The sequence below is a fragment of the Geotrypetes seraphini genome, chromosome 4 (genome assembly GCF_902459505.1).
Source record: "Geotrypetes seraphini chromosome 4, aGeoSer1.1, whole genome shotgun sequence".
Taxonomy (NCBI): domain Eukaryota; kingdom Metazoa; phylum Chordata; class Amphibia; order Gymnophiona; family Dermophiidae; genus Geotrypetes; species Geotrypetes seraphini.
In genome coordinates, this window is record NC_047087.1 from 94,576,857 (window position 1) to 94,594,681 (window position 17,825).

Genomic DNA, 17,825 nt, shown 5'->3' on the forward strand with positions numbered 1-17,825 from the left:
ATTTGGCCTGAATGAATGATAGAAGTAAAGAAAGAGTGAATAGGATCTATCAAATGAGGAAGAAAAGCCCTATAAAATTCAGCCGTAAGTCCATCTGGACCGGGAGTCTTACATTTGGCAAGTTGAGTAATAGCTAATTCAATGTCTGCTTTATCTATGGGAGTGGAGAGATCTTGTTGACATGAATCAGGAATCTGTGTATGTGGCAGATTATCTAGGAATTTATTAATTGTGGGTAAATCACATGCTTCAGATGTATAGAGTGAAGAATAAAATTTATGAAAGCAGGAAAGAATATCAGTAGAGTTAGTCAGAGTAATATTATTCTCATCAGTAATAGCAGCAACATAAGTTTTGGTATTCCTACCATTTAAGTATAAAGCAAGTTGGTGACCACTCCGATTATTTTCAGAGTAGTACGAAGCATTTTTAAGTAAAAGAGTGTGAGAAGCCGTTTTACTGAGAAGGAGATTATATTCCAACTTTAAGGCCCTAAGACGGGATAAAGTATCAAAGTCAAGTGGGTGATGCACATGGTACTCTTCAGTCATTTTAATTTGCCTTTCTAAATTTTCAACTGATTTTAGTCTCTCACGTTTAAGAAATGCTGCCTTAGATATTATGACCCCTCTAATATAGGCCTTGAATGAGTCCCAGAGATTAATCCAATTAGTAGAGGAGGGGCTATTAATAGAGAAGAAGTCATTGATAGCTAAAGAGACTGTTTCCAGAAAATCAGGTTCCTGAAGTAAAGAGTTATTGAATCTCCATTGTTTACATGAGATGGATTTAGAGATGTTGTTAAAGTGAATTGTAATAGCAGCATGATCAGAGACAGCAATTTCTCTAATATCAGCAAAAGAAAAATAAGTGGAGAGAGAGGTACTAATTAGGAAATAATCAATGCGTGTATAAGTGAAGTGTGGGGGAGAATAAAAAGTAAACTTCTTATCCTCAGCATGTGTAGCCCGCCAAGGATCAAATAAATTAAATTGAGATATTATTCCCTGTAATTTATGCCAAGAACGAGATGTTTTATATTGAGTATTAGATTGACGATCCCTAGCGGGATCCAAAATAAGATTGAAATCCCCTCCTAGAATAAAAAGTTCACCAGCAGAAAGTGTAAGTTGTTCAGCTATATCGTCAAAAAAAACAGGAGAGTCACCATTTGGAGCGTAAATATTAAGGCACATGAGGGGAAGTCCATTTAACTCTAAGTGTGCTACTATCCATCTACCTGCCAAATCATGGGAGTGAGAAATCAGATGTAAATCCTGTCTTCGCCTAATAAACATCAGGACACCATTTTTTTTGTCTACAGCTGAGGAATACAGAGGGGGTAGGGCCCAGGAAAATTGAAATTTAGCAGAATCAGTAGCATTTAAATGCGTTTCTTGGAGGAGAATTATATCGGGCATAATTCTTGAAACATATTCTTTGATTTTAAGTTGTTTAACAGGATTATTTAAGCCTTTCACATTTAAGGCACATAATTTAAGTGACATATCAATTTAAGGATATTGCTGCATCATAAAGTTCACTTAAATTAAATAAACAGTATAATGCAAAAAAATATATGAGAGAGAAAATAAGGCAGAGCAGCTGTGCGCCAAGCATACCATAAATACAGGGCAGGCGAAGCGCATCTGTAACTGACAATATTGCAGACCAAAAAGTTCAGATGCAGAACCCCACATTAGTAATGTCTTGGAAACCATGGCAGGACCACCAGCATATATAAAATGAAACACCCACTATAGCTTGAAGTATAATGGAGGCAAAGTATTAATAAGTAACTTATTTGGGGACCATTCAAAGAATTACATATAGTAAGGTAGATTGTAAAGATCAATGATATGAAAAGCAGAAGAAATGCAAATATTACACCATTGCAAAAAGGATGAACAGAATCATTTGTCTCTAACTTCATAAAGGAACAAAAATACACGGACATAGGAAGCTGAAAAGACATAGGTATAGTAAGGCCACTTAGGCAAATAGTAGAAAGCTCAACGTGGCTCAAAAAACACAGATATGTTCCCTCTGGAAAACTGTAAAAAACAGGAAAATCTGCATATAATACAGCAGCAATGCAATTAGGCTACAGGTCACCCAGACGAATAACCATGCATTCATACAACACTGCATTCACATCGCACAAACAGTCAGATAAATTGAGATAGAAATATCTAAATCACAACTGGTGCAGCAGAGGAGACTCAGCGTGGCCACGAGGGTCAGGTGGCGTCTATGTTGCTCGGGGCCTGTAACTCGAGAAAATCTGCCAGCTCATGGGGATGTTGGAAGTTCTTAGTAGTGTTGTTGATCGTGACTCGAAGGGTGGCTGGATAGAACATGCCATATTTGGCGCCCATGCTTTTCAACTTTGGTCTGTATTCCAAAAGTTGTTTTCTGCGCTTGGCAGTATGCTTAGACAAATCAGGAACAATAAGGACATTGTGGCCCTCAAATTTAAGAGGGTGATGAAGCTTTGCTTGTCGCATGATTTCCATGACCTGGGAATACCGCAGCAACCGGGCGATTATAGGCCTCGGGTATTTCGCCTGTACATCAAGCACGTGAGTCGGAGAGCGGTGGGCTCTGTCTATTTCTAAGTCAAATTTAAATTCAATGTTCAGTATTTTTGGTAAAAGCATTTGCAGAAAAGCGATAGTGTCTCTGCCTTCCCTCGTCTCCGGGATCCCCAATACGCGTAAGTTGTTTCTTCGCGAGCGGTTCTGAGCGTCCTCGAGCTCTTGTTCCAAGATGGCGATTTTTTTGACTTGACGCTGCAGGGTTTTGATGTTGTTTTCATTTACCTCGATTTTCTGTTCGGCTGTGTCAATTCTGGAGCGGCAGACCGCCATTTCGATCGTCAGGGAGGCAAGCTCCGTTTTAATATCTTCTGTGTTTTGATTTGTAGTGGTCAGCAGATCACGCATGGAACGGAGCTCCGCCATGACAGTTTGCAGTGAGTCTGTCTCGTCCTTTGCAGGTGGATTTTTTTGCGGCGATATGGGCTCAACGCTCTTTCTCTTACTAGTTTTGGTAGTTGACATCTTTATGCAGGGAATCCTGTTAGTCGCATAAAAATCGTAGTCGAGGAAATAGAGGAATTGATTCTTCTTAGGGATCTGAGCCGCGGAGCAACTCCACTACGCTGCCATTTACAGCGGTGCTCACTAGCGCCCCCCCTAATATACCTTTCTTAACCAAATTGAATCCATAATCTCTAAACAATTATCAAGTTATATAGACAAGTTTTTCATACTATCTCCATTTCAACATGGCTTTCACTCCAACTACAGTACAGAAACTTTATTGTTATCCTTGATCTCTAAAATTCAAAGTTTACTTTCACAGAATTGCTTTGCAATTTTATTGTAATTCAATCTTTCAGCAGCCTTTGATGTTATGATCCATGATATTCTTGATCAACTATTGCCTGATTTAGGTTTGGAGGGTAACATCTAATGCTGCCCGATTCAGAAAAAAACAAAATTTGATTCTATTCAGCCTATTGAATTGGTTTTTTCGATTCGATTTTCCTGCCCAATTAGGTGTTTGTTTTTTTTCAGACATCCTGGTGGGTTTATTTTATAGCTTCTTCACCCCCTTTGCCTTCTCCTAACCACATTGGCGCTGTTGTGTAAACAAAATAAAGAAACAAAAAGGACTTTTCCTCTCTCTGTTAAATCCTAGCTCATGTTTGCGGTCTAACACCAGCTCTGGCAGGATACACGTTTCAAATCTGACATATTGTAATCACAAAACAGAAAATAAAATTATTTTTTCTACCTTTTGTTGTCTGGTCATTATTCAAATCTTGTTGGTCCCAGGCTCTGGTTGTCTTCTGATAACTTGCTTGCCAGAGTCTCCTTTTTTCTTCTTTCTCCGTGCTAACCATCCATCTGCCATCTCTGTCCTCCCCTTCCATTTCCCTTCCCTCCCCCGGAGGTCTGGCATCTTTCCTTTTTTTCATCTCCATCCACAGATTCACCTTTTCTCAACTACCCTTTCACCAAGCATCTCTCCCTTCTTCTCCACCACCCCAGGGTCCACCAGATCTCCCTTTCTTTTCCCAACTGCCCTCCTATCCAGTATCTCTATCACCCTCCATACCATCCCTTGTGTCCAACTTCTCTCCCTTTCTGTTCCTTCCCTCCCTAAATCCCATTGTCCATCATCTCTCTCCCTCTCCTCTATTTTTAGAACCATTATTTCTTTCCCCTAAAGTTCGGCATATGCATGTCTCTTTGAATCCCCCCTGCCCTCCCTCCCTCTGTGTACTTCTACACCAGGATCCTCTCCCCTGAAGGTTTGTCCCCCTTGAAGGCCTGTCCCCCCTTGAAGGCCTGTCCCCCCCCTTGAAGGCCTGCATCCCACTCCTTAAAGGCCTGCATCCCACTCCTTAAAGGCCTGCATCCCACTCCTTAAAGGCCTGCATCCCACTCCTTAAAGGCCTGCATCCTACTCCTTAAAGGCCTGCCTGTCCCCCTTGAAGGCCTTCAGCTCCCCCTGAAGGCCTGTCCCCCCCTTGAAGGCCTGCCTCTCCCCTTTGAAGGCTTGTCCCCCGCTTAAAGGCCTGCATCCCCCCCGAAGGCCTGCCTGTCCCCCCCTTGAAGGTTTCTCCCCCCCTCCCTTAAAGGCCTGTATCCCATCCCTGAAGGCCTGCCTGCCTGTCCCCCCTGAAGGCCTGTCCCACCTCCCACTCCAAAGGACTGCTCACCCCCCCCCCACCCTCGGAAGGCCTGCGTGTTCCCCCTGGCCTCCTACTGGCGTCCGGCTTCCCCCGGCCTCCCTGCACTGTTTACCTTTGAGGAGCAGCCTACAGACAAGATCGCGATGCTAGCGATCTTTGCAAACTGCTTCGGAGCTTTTTCCTCTGCCGCAGTCCCACCTCACCTCCGACGTCAGAGACAGGATCGCAGTGGAGGAAACAGCTCTGAAACAGTTTGCAAAGATCGCTAGCACCATGATCTTGTCTGCAGTCTGCTCCTATAAGGTAAATGGTGCGGGGAGGCCGGGGGGAAACCGGACAGCAGCACTTCCGACTGACCCTCCCCCCTCACCCTCTAAAGCAGGTGCGGCAGTGGCCGTCCAGCAAGAGCAGCGCTGCCGCTCCTGCTTTAGGGGGCGAGGGGGGAGAGTCAGCCAAATCAGGAAGCCGATTTTTTTTTGTTTCAAATCAATTTGAATCGATTCACCCGAAGTGAATCGGTGAACTGATTCGAATCGTGAATTGGGCAGCACTAGTAACATCCTCAATTAGTTCCAAGGATTTCTGTCATTGTGATCATACATGGTAAATTTCAATGGTACAACATCTACAGTGTGGTCTTCAAACTTTGGGGTCCCCTGTTCTTTTTAATATTTATATGCCTACATTACATTTCTTTCCATTAAGCTCTATTGTAACTTTATTCACATATGCCAATGATATTTTTATTTTACAGGAATTTGAGCAATTTTTATGCTAATATTAATTCATGTATTTCCAAACTACACCATTGGTCACTTCAGGTCCAAATGAAATTACAACTAAAACAAAATTGCTTTGATTTGGTCCCGAATTTGCAAATATTCAAGCACAGTTACACTTAATACTAGTGAAGTTCTACCAATAGAGTTCTCTTCTAGAGTACTGGGAATCATTTTAGATTCTTCTCTTTCCTTCCATCATCAGGTAAATCATCTGATTAAGAAAAGGTTTTTTTTAGTTTACGCACATTAAAAAGTGTCCGCTCTTTATTTTACCAACACCATTTTGCAGTATTGGTCCAGTCAGTTATTTTTGCTCAGCTGGACAATTGCAATTCTATCTGTGCTGGTTTAAGTAAAGGGAATCAGAAAAGGTTACAATTAAAACAGAACACTGTGGTATGACTAATTTTTGGAAAGTCAAATTTGAGCACGTTACTCCATTGTTTAAGAACTCACACTAGGGTCATTGGAGGTATTACGATGAGAGTAGGCATTCCTCCCACTGCCAGGGGGAGGGATTGCTTAGAAGGAGTGGACATCTCTCCTGTTGCCGGGGGAAGGGTTGGCTTGGCAGCAGGAGGGAGTGGACATCTCCCCTGCTGCCAGGTGGGTGTTGGGGGGGGGGGGGTTGCTTGGTGTTGGGAGGGAGTTGGCATCTCTTCTGCTGCTGGGGGGCGAGAAGGATGTCAGGAAGGTTTGCTTGACAGCAGCAGTGGAAGGGAATGGGCATCCTTCTCGCTGCTGGGGGAAGGGGGTGCTGATTGACATCGGCAGCAGGAGGGAGTGGGTATCCTTCCTGCTAATCTTCAATTTATTTGTGTTTTTATTCTGCGCATGCAAATTTAGCAACCCTCTGTGATTCTCTGCCAATCTCATTTACATGCGTGTTTTTTAAAGAATGACTCACCTTTTTGAAATCGTTACAGTAGCAGCCATGACAGTGGTCTGTTGGATTTTACCGCCAACATTTGAGAATCTTCCCCTAAGAGAGAGGAGGATAATGGATGCTGCGGATGGGCAGACTGGATGGGCCTTCTGGCCTTTATCTGCCATGTTTTTATTCCATTTTTTCTAAAAGTGAGCTATATTACTTGAATCTTCTCAAGGCCTGACACTTATTTATTTTAGCTACCTTTTAATGGATCTCGTCCAAGACCTCCTTCCAGCAGGAGCCACCAACAGTTCTTAAGATATCAACTTTATGTTCTCCCTTTCTTGCTTTCTCATTTTAATTATTTTGCAGCTTCCTAAAATTCTCCTTTCCTCTCACAGCAGGCATATTAATAAGATCACCACCAACGGAACTGCACCTCTCTCCAAGTAATGAACACCGACATTGATTCCACAAACATGTTACATATGCATCAGTGAGATGTGAAAAGTTACAGAATATCAAATGTATGCCACATTGGTTTCTCTAGGAGTAGAGAGAAGCTACAGAGCAGCTTCTCGGGAATTCCAACAATTATAAGCAATAAAGCATTGGCTGATGAAGCTGCGAATCTGGACATTTGTCAGAAAATTTCCTGTCCTGGCATCATTAGGACAGTATTAAAGTAAAATTACTAACTGCCTGCTATTAACAGGACTGCTATTTCAACGTTACAAGTAGAGAATGACATGGTGATTGTTACCCACGGCTAGCCGCGAGCAGTCGTGGGTAACCTGCTGAAACGGGAAAAGAAAAAATAGTGGTCGCTGCGGGGCGGGGACAAGGCCATTCACCGCCCCATGGAACGGTGAATGAATGTCTCCGCAGTGAGGCAATCAAGGATCATGCGGTCCAGAAGCCCCCACCCGCCCGATCGTAGCGTTCCGCCATCTCCCTCCCTCCACCTCACCTTAGATGCAGAGTTTGCTGGCTTTCTTTTTCGCCCAGCCGCACCTTTCAAAGAGCCGCGCATGTGCGGCTGCTGAACGCGTGTGGCTGGGCAAAAAAGAAAGCTGGCAAACTCATCATCTAAGGTGAGGTGGAGGGAGGGAGTTGACTGAACGCTGCAATTGGGCGGGAGAGGGATGCTGGACCGCGCGATCGCGCATGTTCCTGGCTCACACTAGGAAGGAGGGAGTGGGAGGGAAAGAGATTCTGGGCCAAGGGGATGAAGAGGGAGAGAAAGAAACCCACAGCAGGAAAGAAAGGGGAGGGCAGGCAGGTGAGCCAGAAGCTGGAAGCAGGGGGGGGGGAGAAAGAGGGAAAGAAGCTAGATGGGGTTGAAGAGAAGAGACGCATTGGTGTGGAAGAGGAAGGCAGGGGACATCTGGACACAGGAAGGTAACAGAAACAGAAGGGAAATTATGTGCATGGGGGCATAGGGACAGAGACATAAAGGGGACATACATTCCATGGGGATGGTATATGGACACAGGGGGAGGCAATATCAGATACATAGGGGAGATATTAGAAATGGCAAAAATAGGAACACAGAAGCGAGATTGTTTGGGGACAGAGCTCGCAGGCTCCAGAGGCTTGCATAAATTACATTGTAACATGCCACGAAAGTAAGAGGGAGGGAGGTAGATAGATAGGCTGCACGAGAGGAGCTGAAGGGTGGTAGAAAGAAACAGACATTGAAGGAGGGTGGAGAGGAACAGACCTGAAGGGAAATGTAGAAGACAGAGTGGGGAGAAGACACTGGAAGTGAAGAAGACAGATGCCAGACTATGGGGGAGCGGAAGGAAGAAGATGGGTGCCAGACCAATTGGGGAGGGGGGTGAAGGGAGAGGCACAGTAACAGAGCAAATGGAAGACACACAGTGGATGGAAGGAATTGAATGAGAAGATGAGGAAAGCAGAAACCAGACAACAAAGGTAGAAAAAAAAATTATATTTATTTTCTTTTTTTGCTTTAGGATAAAGTAGTATATTAGTTGTGTTGATAAAAATTTATAAACAAAGCCTTGCCAGCTGAACATCTTTCTCTAGTTCAGCAGCCAGAACTTTGATTTATAAGGAAGGAATAAGCTAAATATTGCAGTACTGAGGCTTATATGAATGCTGCGGGGACGATGACGGGGCGGTGAATGGGATGACAGTGACGGTGACGGGGCGGTGAAAGGGATGGCTGTGACGATGACGGGGCGGTGAAGGGATTGGTGGAGACGGGGCGGTGAAGGGGACGGGGCAGTGACGGGGACAGATTTTTTCACCGTGTCATTCTCTAGTTCCAAAAAGTACAAAAAAAAACCCCAAACAAAAACCAACTAGTTATGATCTTTGCAGGGAATACACTTACCTGGATCCAGAGGAATTTAACAGCCTCCTCCTGCACAAGTCTCTGGATCTGCTCCTCTTCACACTCTTTTTTTAACCTACAACAATGAACAGTGCAGGCCAATTAACCCTCTACTATTAAAGAAATGGGGGAAAGTTGTACACCTGCTGACCTAGGCTTGAATCCCACCCATTCCTCTCACTAAACCAAATTGTAAATCAGTCCCAGAAAAAAAATGGCCCTGCCTACACTTGGGGCAGCATTTCAATGCTTCACATGATGAGCAGATGGTTTATTTTTGTACAGCATATCATATACAGTATGCACTAAATAAAAGAATGGGATATACGAGTATCTAAGGCAAATATTTAAAAATCTAGTCAGTAAAAAAATAATCACAGGAGTAGATAAATAAAGTTGCCTACAAAGGTATAGTTGTCTGAGGAAGAAACTGAAGGGGATGACGAATGTACCTAACTTGGAGAGAAAGAGTAGGTATCAGGACCATGGATACCTTTGTACTTGCCTACCTTGCACCTAAGCCACCAAGTGAAACACGTCTTCATTATGGATGAGAAACAGATGGCAGAAGTAATAGGTAGCAGGCACACCTACCTGGTGACTTCCTCAGTTAGGAACTGGATGTGCTCCTGCATTCTGCTGAGCCGGATTTCATAGCGAGCCTCTTGAGCTCTGCGATTATATGTTCTGGTATGGAAACCTTTCCAACAGGCCTGAAGCTTTACAGCTGCTTTGTTCATTTTCTGGAGTCTATCTGAATCTTGGTCTAGGAAAGCTGAGCCCTTTGCTTCAGTTTTCTCAGAGACCATATCAAGACAGCTAGTACTGGTTGCAGACTCCACATGAGGCAGGGAAAGACTGTCTGAATCACAGCCCATCACCACAGAAGAGTCCACTGGATGCTTGCCCAATCTAGGAGTAACATTCTCATTGGACATCTGAAGATCAAAGGAAGGGAATACCCCTTCCTCTCCTAAAAGAGAACATTCTCCTGTGCCTAAGGAAGTCTTTTCTGGTTTTTCTTCCTTCTCTTTATTGAACTTTTTCACAATTTCCAGCACACTATCACTGGCATCTGGTTCAGTAGTCATTCCAGGTACCCTTTCTTCCACAGGAGATACTGGAGAAAGACCTGGAGCAACAGGCATGAAGGTAGACTCGGAGGAAAGAAGACTGCAGTTAAGTTTATCTTCATCAGTTTGGCTATCCTCCAGATATATATCATTGAGAGCAGGTCTTCCAGTGACCCTAGAGCTCGAGAAGATACTGACTGCACAAGGGTTTTCATTGGCGTTTGCTCCCAGCCAGGAATCTACTTGTATTACAGGTTCTTAAAAAAAAAAAAAAAAAAAGAAGAAGAAAAAATTGAGAAACTGCATCCCTCAACAAAAGCAAATTACTTGAAATAAACTGAAAGTATTTATTTTAGATCAAAGTATTATAACTAAAGATAGAATCTTGATACAAAAGACAATAGCCAGATTCAGTATAAACTTACTAGTATACTATGTCATAAAATGTTTGTATGGAAGATGGAACACTACCAGAGATCTTATTTAAGTATGACAAAAAAAATAAGATCAGCAAGAGCTATTTAGTCTGTCAGCTTTACTTCCCATTATACTGCTATAAACCCCAGTTGATGTCCAGATTTTTCTTTACTTTTCATAGCTAAGAATTCTCTATTTACTGTTTAAGTCTCCAGAAGGAGAAAACAAGTGGGAAGTGGGTTTGAACACATCAACCAAGGAACCAACAAATTTTATTCATATAAACTCAAACCTGGTTATCGTTTTTCTATGATTTGGGAACATTTTTGGATGGGTCTTACTCCTCAAGCTCAAAGCCGATTATTGAATTTATGACTTTGACTGCTTATGCCTTGTGTGATCCTGACATGTCTGTATGGGGGGGATGGGATTCACATGTGCGTATATAAAGGGAACCTGCTATATTTTGTTTGCAATGTTTTTCTGCACTTTGCCGTGTAATAAAGAAATTTAATCATAAACACAAGTCAAAATAAATATATGTATAAATACATGGATATAGAGTCCTTTGTCTTTGGTTACCCGACATGGTCTGTGTTTTGGTTTCCAATCGGAAGCCTGCCTCAGGGGCGTGGGGGTCGTTCTGAAAAAATGTGTACATATCTAGGGAATCTAGGGGTGATCATTAGTGAGGACATGAAGGTTGCCAATCAAGTGGAGAAGGCTTCCTCCAGGGCAAGACAAATGATGGGGTGTATCCGCAGAGGTTTCGTCAGCAGGAGACCTGATGATGCCGTTATACAGATCCATGGTGCTAAGGATCGAGTCGGTTCAGCGAACAGCCACCAGGATAGTCTTGGGGCTCAAGGATCTCACGTATGAAGAAAGACTAAAAAAATTGCGGCTGTACTCACTTGAGGAAAGAAGAGAACGGGGAGACATGATTGAAACGTATAAGTACATCACGGGACGCATCGAGTCAGAAGATGATATCTTCTGGCTCATGGGATCCTCGACCACCAGAGGGCATCCGCTGAAAATCAGGGGAGGGAAGTTTCATGGCAACTCCAGGAAATACTTCTTCACCGAAAGAGTGGTGGATCATTGGAATGGACTCCCACTCCAGGTGATAGAGGCCAGCAGCGTGACGGATTTTAAGAGAAAATGGGATACTCACGTGGGATCTTTAAGGGAGTGAATTCAGGGGAGGGGATACTTGAAATGGGCAGACTTGGTGGGCTATAGCCCTTTTCTGCCTCTTTTTTCTATGTTTCTATATTGCATAAATACAAACCAAAATAACATAACTCAGTACAGCTTCGATGTGAATATCAAAAATAACAAATATATACTTTAAAAACTAAAAGGCATCAAATGAACATGAAATCAATATCAGCATCAACTGGTAAAATACGAATCATAAAACAGCATAAATACCATCAAATAATTAAATCAATAAATGCACCATAAATCATATGAGGACATCAAATGAACATGAATAAAACCAATATCAGAGTCAACTAGTGAAATATAACCATGTGAAATATAAATCACTAGTGTTTAAGCCCGTTACATTAACGGGTGCTAGTAAAGCCTCCTTCCCTCAGAGAGGCTTCCGACACAAGGGCAGCTCGTAAGAGGAGCCGTGGTGGCGGCTTTCAATTTAAAAATAACTTCGGCAAGGGATTTAAAGGGAGCCAGCCAGACCGCGGGCCGCGCTTTGTTAGACGGAGTGAGGGCGGGAGGGGGGAGTCACCTGTGTGCGTCCCTGCTTAAGGTGCCTCGCATGTGCAAAATAAACCACTGCTGACTCCTTCTACTGCGCATGCGAAGCCACAGAGCTACAGAGCATGGATCATGCAGGTAGGAGTGCGCATGCGCGCTTAGGGTTTTATTATTAGTGATAAAAAAACAAATATCATCAAATAATTAAACTAATAAAAACTATTGAACAATTAAAATGTTTCAAAATCTTAAAAACATCATAAGCAGAGATGAAAAAACAATAAAAGGGGCAGCATCATGAACATATAGGGACTAAGGGCTCCTTTTACAATGCTGCGCGCGCTAGACGCTAATGCCAACATTGAGCTAGCGTTAGTTCTAGCTGCATAGCGCGGAGTTAGCATGCACTAATCTGCTGCGTGCGCTAAAAATGCTAGAGCACCTTAGTAAAAGAAGCCCTAAATCAGGGGTGCCCACACTTTTTGGGCTTGCGAGCTACTTTTTAAATGACCAAGTCAAAATGATCTACCAACAATAAAATTAAAAAAAAACCACAAAGCACACTGTACGCATAGAAAATGTTAATTATCATTCCTATTCCAGGGTTTTTCAAAGATGTCAAAGCAGATGACTCTATGCACTATCACCTCAGTAACAACCATACAAAAATAGACAAATATACCCCCCTCCCTTTTTACTAAACCACGATAGCAGTTTTTAGCGCAGGGAGCTGCGCTGAATGCCCAGCGCTGCTCTCGACACTCATAGGCTCCCTGCGCTAAAAACCTCTATTGCGATTTAGTAAAAGGGGACCTTAGTGTAAAATATAGACAGCAGATATAAATTCAGACACATTTTGATCATTAAATTTAAAATAAAATCATTTTCCCTACCTTGTCTGGTGATTTCATGAGTCTCTGGTTGCACTTTCTTCTTCTGGCTGTGCATCCAATCTTTCTTCCCTTCTTTTAGCCTGTATGCTTCCTCTCCTCCAGACCTCATTCCTTCCCCCAACTTTTCCTTCCTCTTCCCTGCCCTTTCTTTCTCTCTGCCTCCCTTTCTTTTTTTCTGTTTCTCTTCTTTCCTTCTGTCTCCCTGCCTGCCCTTTTTCTTTCTTTCTCCCTGCCCTCCCCCAAGCCACTGCCACTGCCATTGCCATCGGGGACCAGGACCCAAACACCACCAATAACAGGCCCCAAGCTCTCCCTGCTTCGGCCAACCAGCATTCCTCTCCCCGACGTCAATTCTGCCGTCGGGAAGAGGAAGGCTGATCAGCCCAAGATCGTGATCAACCTATTGGGGGAAATGCTGCCGGGTCCTGCCTTCGCGGAAACAGAAAGTAGGCAGGACCCGGCAGGAAGAAGAACAAATGCTTCACTAACCTGTCTCCCGCATTAGCCCGCAGAACGCTATGTGCGTGCCGGCTTCCCTTCTCCCTTCCCCCCCCCCCCCGGACATAACTTCCGGTTTCTGAGGGAAGAGAAGAGAAGCCGGCACACACACGTTAGAGCCCGGAGCATAAGTTCACTACGGCCTGAAATCTCCAAGCCGGTTTTTTTTTCGGGGGGGGTTTTAATGTTCAGCAGCGGCAGATGTCAGCTGGGCAGACCGCCCAGCTAAAAGGCCCTAGAGAGAACACTGGAGAGGAAGGCTGATCGACTCACGTTGCCTTCCTGAGCTACTGGTCGATCACGATCGACGTATTGGGCACCCCTGCCCTAAATGAACAACGTTCATGCATGTGGATACATACTGAACACATTCTTGACCTACCCACTAGATGGCGCTATTGTGCTTGAAGTACAAATTACAAAAAAAATGAAAACCAGAAAAAAAGTGAAAGGATAACCACAGACATAATCATAAAAATGCACAAAGGAAAACGCGGTTTCAAAAAAAGAAATATAGATTACTAAAATAAGGTAAAATGTGGAAATACATGCTGCTAAAACTGAAATTATAGATATAAACACAGAAGACCACAAGTTCCGCATGTAAGAAAAAGGAAGTTGTAAAAAAAATCCGGAGGAATTCAAGCCCTGCATATTAAATACAAAGAGTGGGAAAAACAAGATGCTCCTACCTCCAAACTAATACATACACTTGTACGGCGTAGAACTTAAAACTCTATAGAGGAATAAAAAATGAAAAGAAAAGAAAAGTGCCCATTTAGTAATAAAAACAACTTGAAAACAAACCTTTTAGAGCCAGAATTTGAAATTGAATTTAAAATAACAAGGTCCTTACCATAAAACAAAACTTTCCAAGTGCTAATCATGAAATAACTCGATGCACTCAGGGAAAAAAAGCTCCGATGCATGCACGCTTAAAATAGGTTAGTGTGTGGGGAAAATATTACGCCCTGTGTCGAGAGGATGACGTCACCAAATAGCGCTTGGAAAGACAGAAAAACAAAAAAAGGAACAGGTTCCCACGTCCATGGGGCAGGCTTCCAATAGGAAGCCAAAACACAGATCGTGTCGGGTCACCAAAGACAAAGGACTTTATATCCATGTATTTATTTTGACTTGAGTTTACATGAATAAAATTTGTTGGTTTCTAGGTTGATGTGTTCAATCCTGCTTCCCACATTTTTTTCAGACCGACTCCCACGCCCCTGAAGCAGGCTTCTGATTGGAAGCCAAAACACAGACCATGTCAGGTCACCAAAGACAAAGGACTCTATATCCATGTATTTATACATGCATTTATTTTGATTTGAGTTTATATGAATAAAATTTGTTGGTTTCTAGCTTCCCACGTTTTCTCCTTCTGTTTGATTCTACATGGGATTTTTTTTTCTCCTAGTTTTCAGACCTTTTTCAGATTCCGCCAAATTCGCTCAGTTTCACAATTTCTTTGTTCCAAATCTCTCAATATCCTCATTCACTCCCTGGTGATTTCTAAAATTGATTACTGCAATGCCCTATTCAAGGGTATAGCTCAAAATGAAATCAAATGTCTACAGATTATTCAGAACACCTCTATTAAGCTCATATCAAAAGCCAAGAAGTTTGATCATGTAACATCTCTCCTTAAAAAAGCACACTGGCTTCCGGTAGCTCACTGGATAACATATAAATTATGTCTGCTCACATTCAAATCATTACTCTATAAAACTCCTGCTTTCATCTATAAATTATTAATTCCACATACTTCCAATAGAATTTTGAGATCCAATGAACAGCATTTGCTAACAATTCCCTCTCTCAAAATTATTAATATAAGGCGACAATTTATTTTTTCTGTTACGGCTCCTCAAGCCTGGAATTCTCTTCCTATTTACTTGAGGGAAGAACACAATTTGGAAAAATTCAAAAGTAAATTGAAGAGTTTTCTTTTTAAAGATGCATTTGAAAATTAGTTATCCAGTCAATTTTAATCTGACTATTATTTTATTGAAGCTTTTTAACTTTACCCCCCTTGTTTTTTCCCTAAATGTCTCGCTTTCTGTCAAATAACTTGTAGTTCTTTTCCTTTTTCCTTCTGTTTTTAGTTTTGTCAAGTGTGGTTAATAGTCCCGTAGGACTTTGTTTTTGTCATGCATTGTTTTGTTTCCCCAACACTGTATTTTTATTATGTACATCGCTTAGAATCAAGATTAAGCGATTAATCAAAAATTTTATTAAACTTGAAACTTTGCACAGTTTATGTCTCCACCATCTTCCTTTAGAGGCTATTTCATACTTTACATCTACCTTCCTATTTTTCAGTTACTCTTGAACCGACCTGGTTGGAACCTCATATCGTGTCCTACTTTATACCTTTCAGATAGCCAGTTAGCAAAGAGAAATTTTATTAGTTGTATGTGGAAATTATTTACTTTTTTTTATATGTCATTATTTAGATCAGGGGTGTCAAACTCAATCACACAAGGGGCTGAAATCTAAAACACAGGCCAAGTCACGGTCTGAATTTTTTATTAAGATACTTAGTTTTAGTAGAAGCATAGATACTTTTTAAGTATTTTGGTTGTAAATACTGTCCAATAGACAAGTTCAGGTAGTAATATGTAGTGAAAGTACAAACTGATGACGACATTGCTTCTTTGAAAATACACCATCCCCAGGCTGGCTACTGTTACCAACTTCACATGAAGTTGATGAATAGTAATATTGACAGGAAATGGGATACATGCTGAACTTTAAACAGTGAGTACTTGAATTATTGGATAAGGGAGATTAGAACATTTTCCTATATGTGATGTTAAATGCAGTTATATGTTACTGCACAGTTGCAGTCAAGTGTATGCAAAACAATGCTGGGTGAGCACGATGCTTAAGAAAAAACCTGGAAAGACAGCTGATCAAGATGGAATTTCAATATAACAACTGGCAGAAATTTAGGGAGGATAAAAGACTAGTACTTGAATCTCACCACTGTTTGGTGGAAGTAATAGCTATTAGGTATAATAGCATTTTCCATGTGAGGTACCGACACCGAACAAGTGAAAGGATCCCAAAAGTGATCCATGCACTATCTTGCAAAATGAGGTAATTTAAAGCCATGACTTTTTGGTTGTTGGTCTTCAGATTGCAATTTGGTCTTATATGCTAATTTTCTTTCATGGAATCCAACCTGACCTGACCAGATAGAGACAGACACAGGAGGCAGGTACCTAGAGTCCTCAACCAGAAGTGACCTCAACTGAACAAGATATTCTAATGCCTCACCCCATGCTAGTACAACCAAAAGTTATGAACTGAACAGAAAGGCTAAATTTAGGTAGTGGGGAGGGCCTCTTGACTCATAGAAAGAAAATTTAGCAGTAAGACCAAATTTTAATTTTTTTTCCATCAGACCAATTCAGAAAATATGGGATGTAGCAAAGCAATCCTTAAATTAGGCAGGATAAAAGACTCTCATGCTGCCAAAATACCAACTCTAAAGGAATCCTCCTCTCTGGCCTGAATATCTATAGTGTTATGTTAATCAGGTTTTCTATTCTGCCTTTACCTATTCAGTTCAAGGTCAGATTACATTACAAAAGGTTGGCTCAGTTAACCAGGAAGTTATAATGGACAGTTTGACACGGACAATCAATAGAGTTGCTAGTACAGGTAGAGCAGAACAGTTAGTCATAGTTACAAATACATAGTTATAAGTTCAAGTAGGTCATTGTTGGCTCATCGTTATGTCCCAGGAGTTGCATTAGATGTTTTAGAAATGGGCTTTTACAATTACCATTTCAGTTACTTCCGGGTTGGCTCCCTGTCTTGGTACAGAAATGCTTTTAAAAGTTTTCTGAACCCGAGATAGTGGTCAGAAGATCGTAGTGTAAATGGTAGTTAGTTCCAGCATTTTGCTAATTGATATTGAATGGAAAAGGTAATTTGCCTAGTAGTCTTTATATTGTTGCATGCTGAGATTTTTAAGTGGAAAAAATTTCTGGTGGAATATCTGTTGGAGGCACCCTGAAGTAGGATGGCCAACTCTGTCAGGTAGTGGTAGCATTTCCTGTCAGGATCTTAAAGGCAGTGATTCCCCTGAAAAAAAGGGGGGAAGAGACCAAGTACAGAATTTGAAAATCTTGCCAGGAGAAAACAGACTGTGATTCACCCAAGAACCTATCATTCCCCTGGCCAAATAAACCTGAAGACCATTAGGAGGTTCTCACCCTTTGAAAATACTGTGTTTCCCCGAAAATAAGACAGTGTCTTATATTAATTTTAGGCCCAAAAAATGCACTAGGTCTTATTTTCGGGATATGTATATGATAATCTCTCCCTTCCTCTCCTTTACCACAATTCTTCCTCTTTCCTTTTTCTCCCCCACATGTGCAGCATCTTTCCTCCCCTCCCTTCCTTACCCAGCTTCTATCCTTCCCTCCCATCCCTCATGCAGCAGGCCCCTTGCCCAGCTTCCCTTCCCTCCCATCCCTTGTGCAGCA

General features: G+C 42.1%; 1 protein-coding gene across 4 annotated transcripts in view; it reads right to left on the bottom strand.

The window, feature by feature from the left end:
• Nucleotides 1–17,825, bottom strand: part of CEP97 (centrosomal protein 97) — a 118,354-nt gene that overhangs the window by 23,361 nt on the left and 77,168 nt on the right. For all 4 annotated transcript variants that reach the window (XM_033940933.1, XM_033940930.1, XM_033940931.1 and 1 more), the window contains exons 9-10: nt 9,315–10,050; nt 8,721–8,796 (exon numbers count right to left, since the gene is read on the bottom strand). In XM_033940933.1, coding sequence (XP_033796824.1) covers nt 8,721–8,796; nt 9,315–10,050 — 812 coding nt within the window. The remainder of the gene's footprint in view (nt 1–8,720; nt 8,797–9,314; nt 10,051–17,825) is intronic.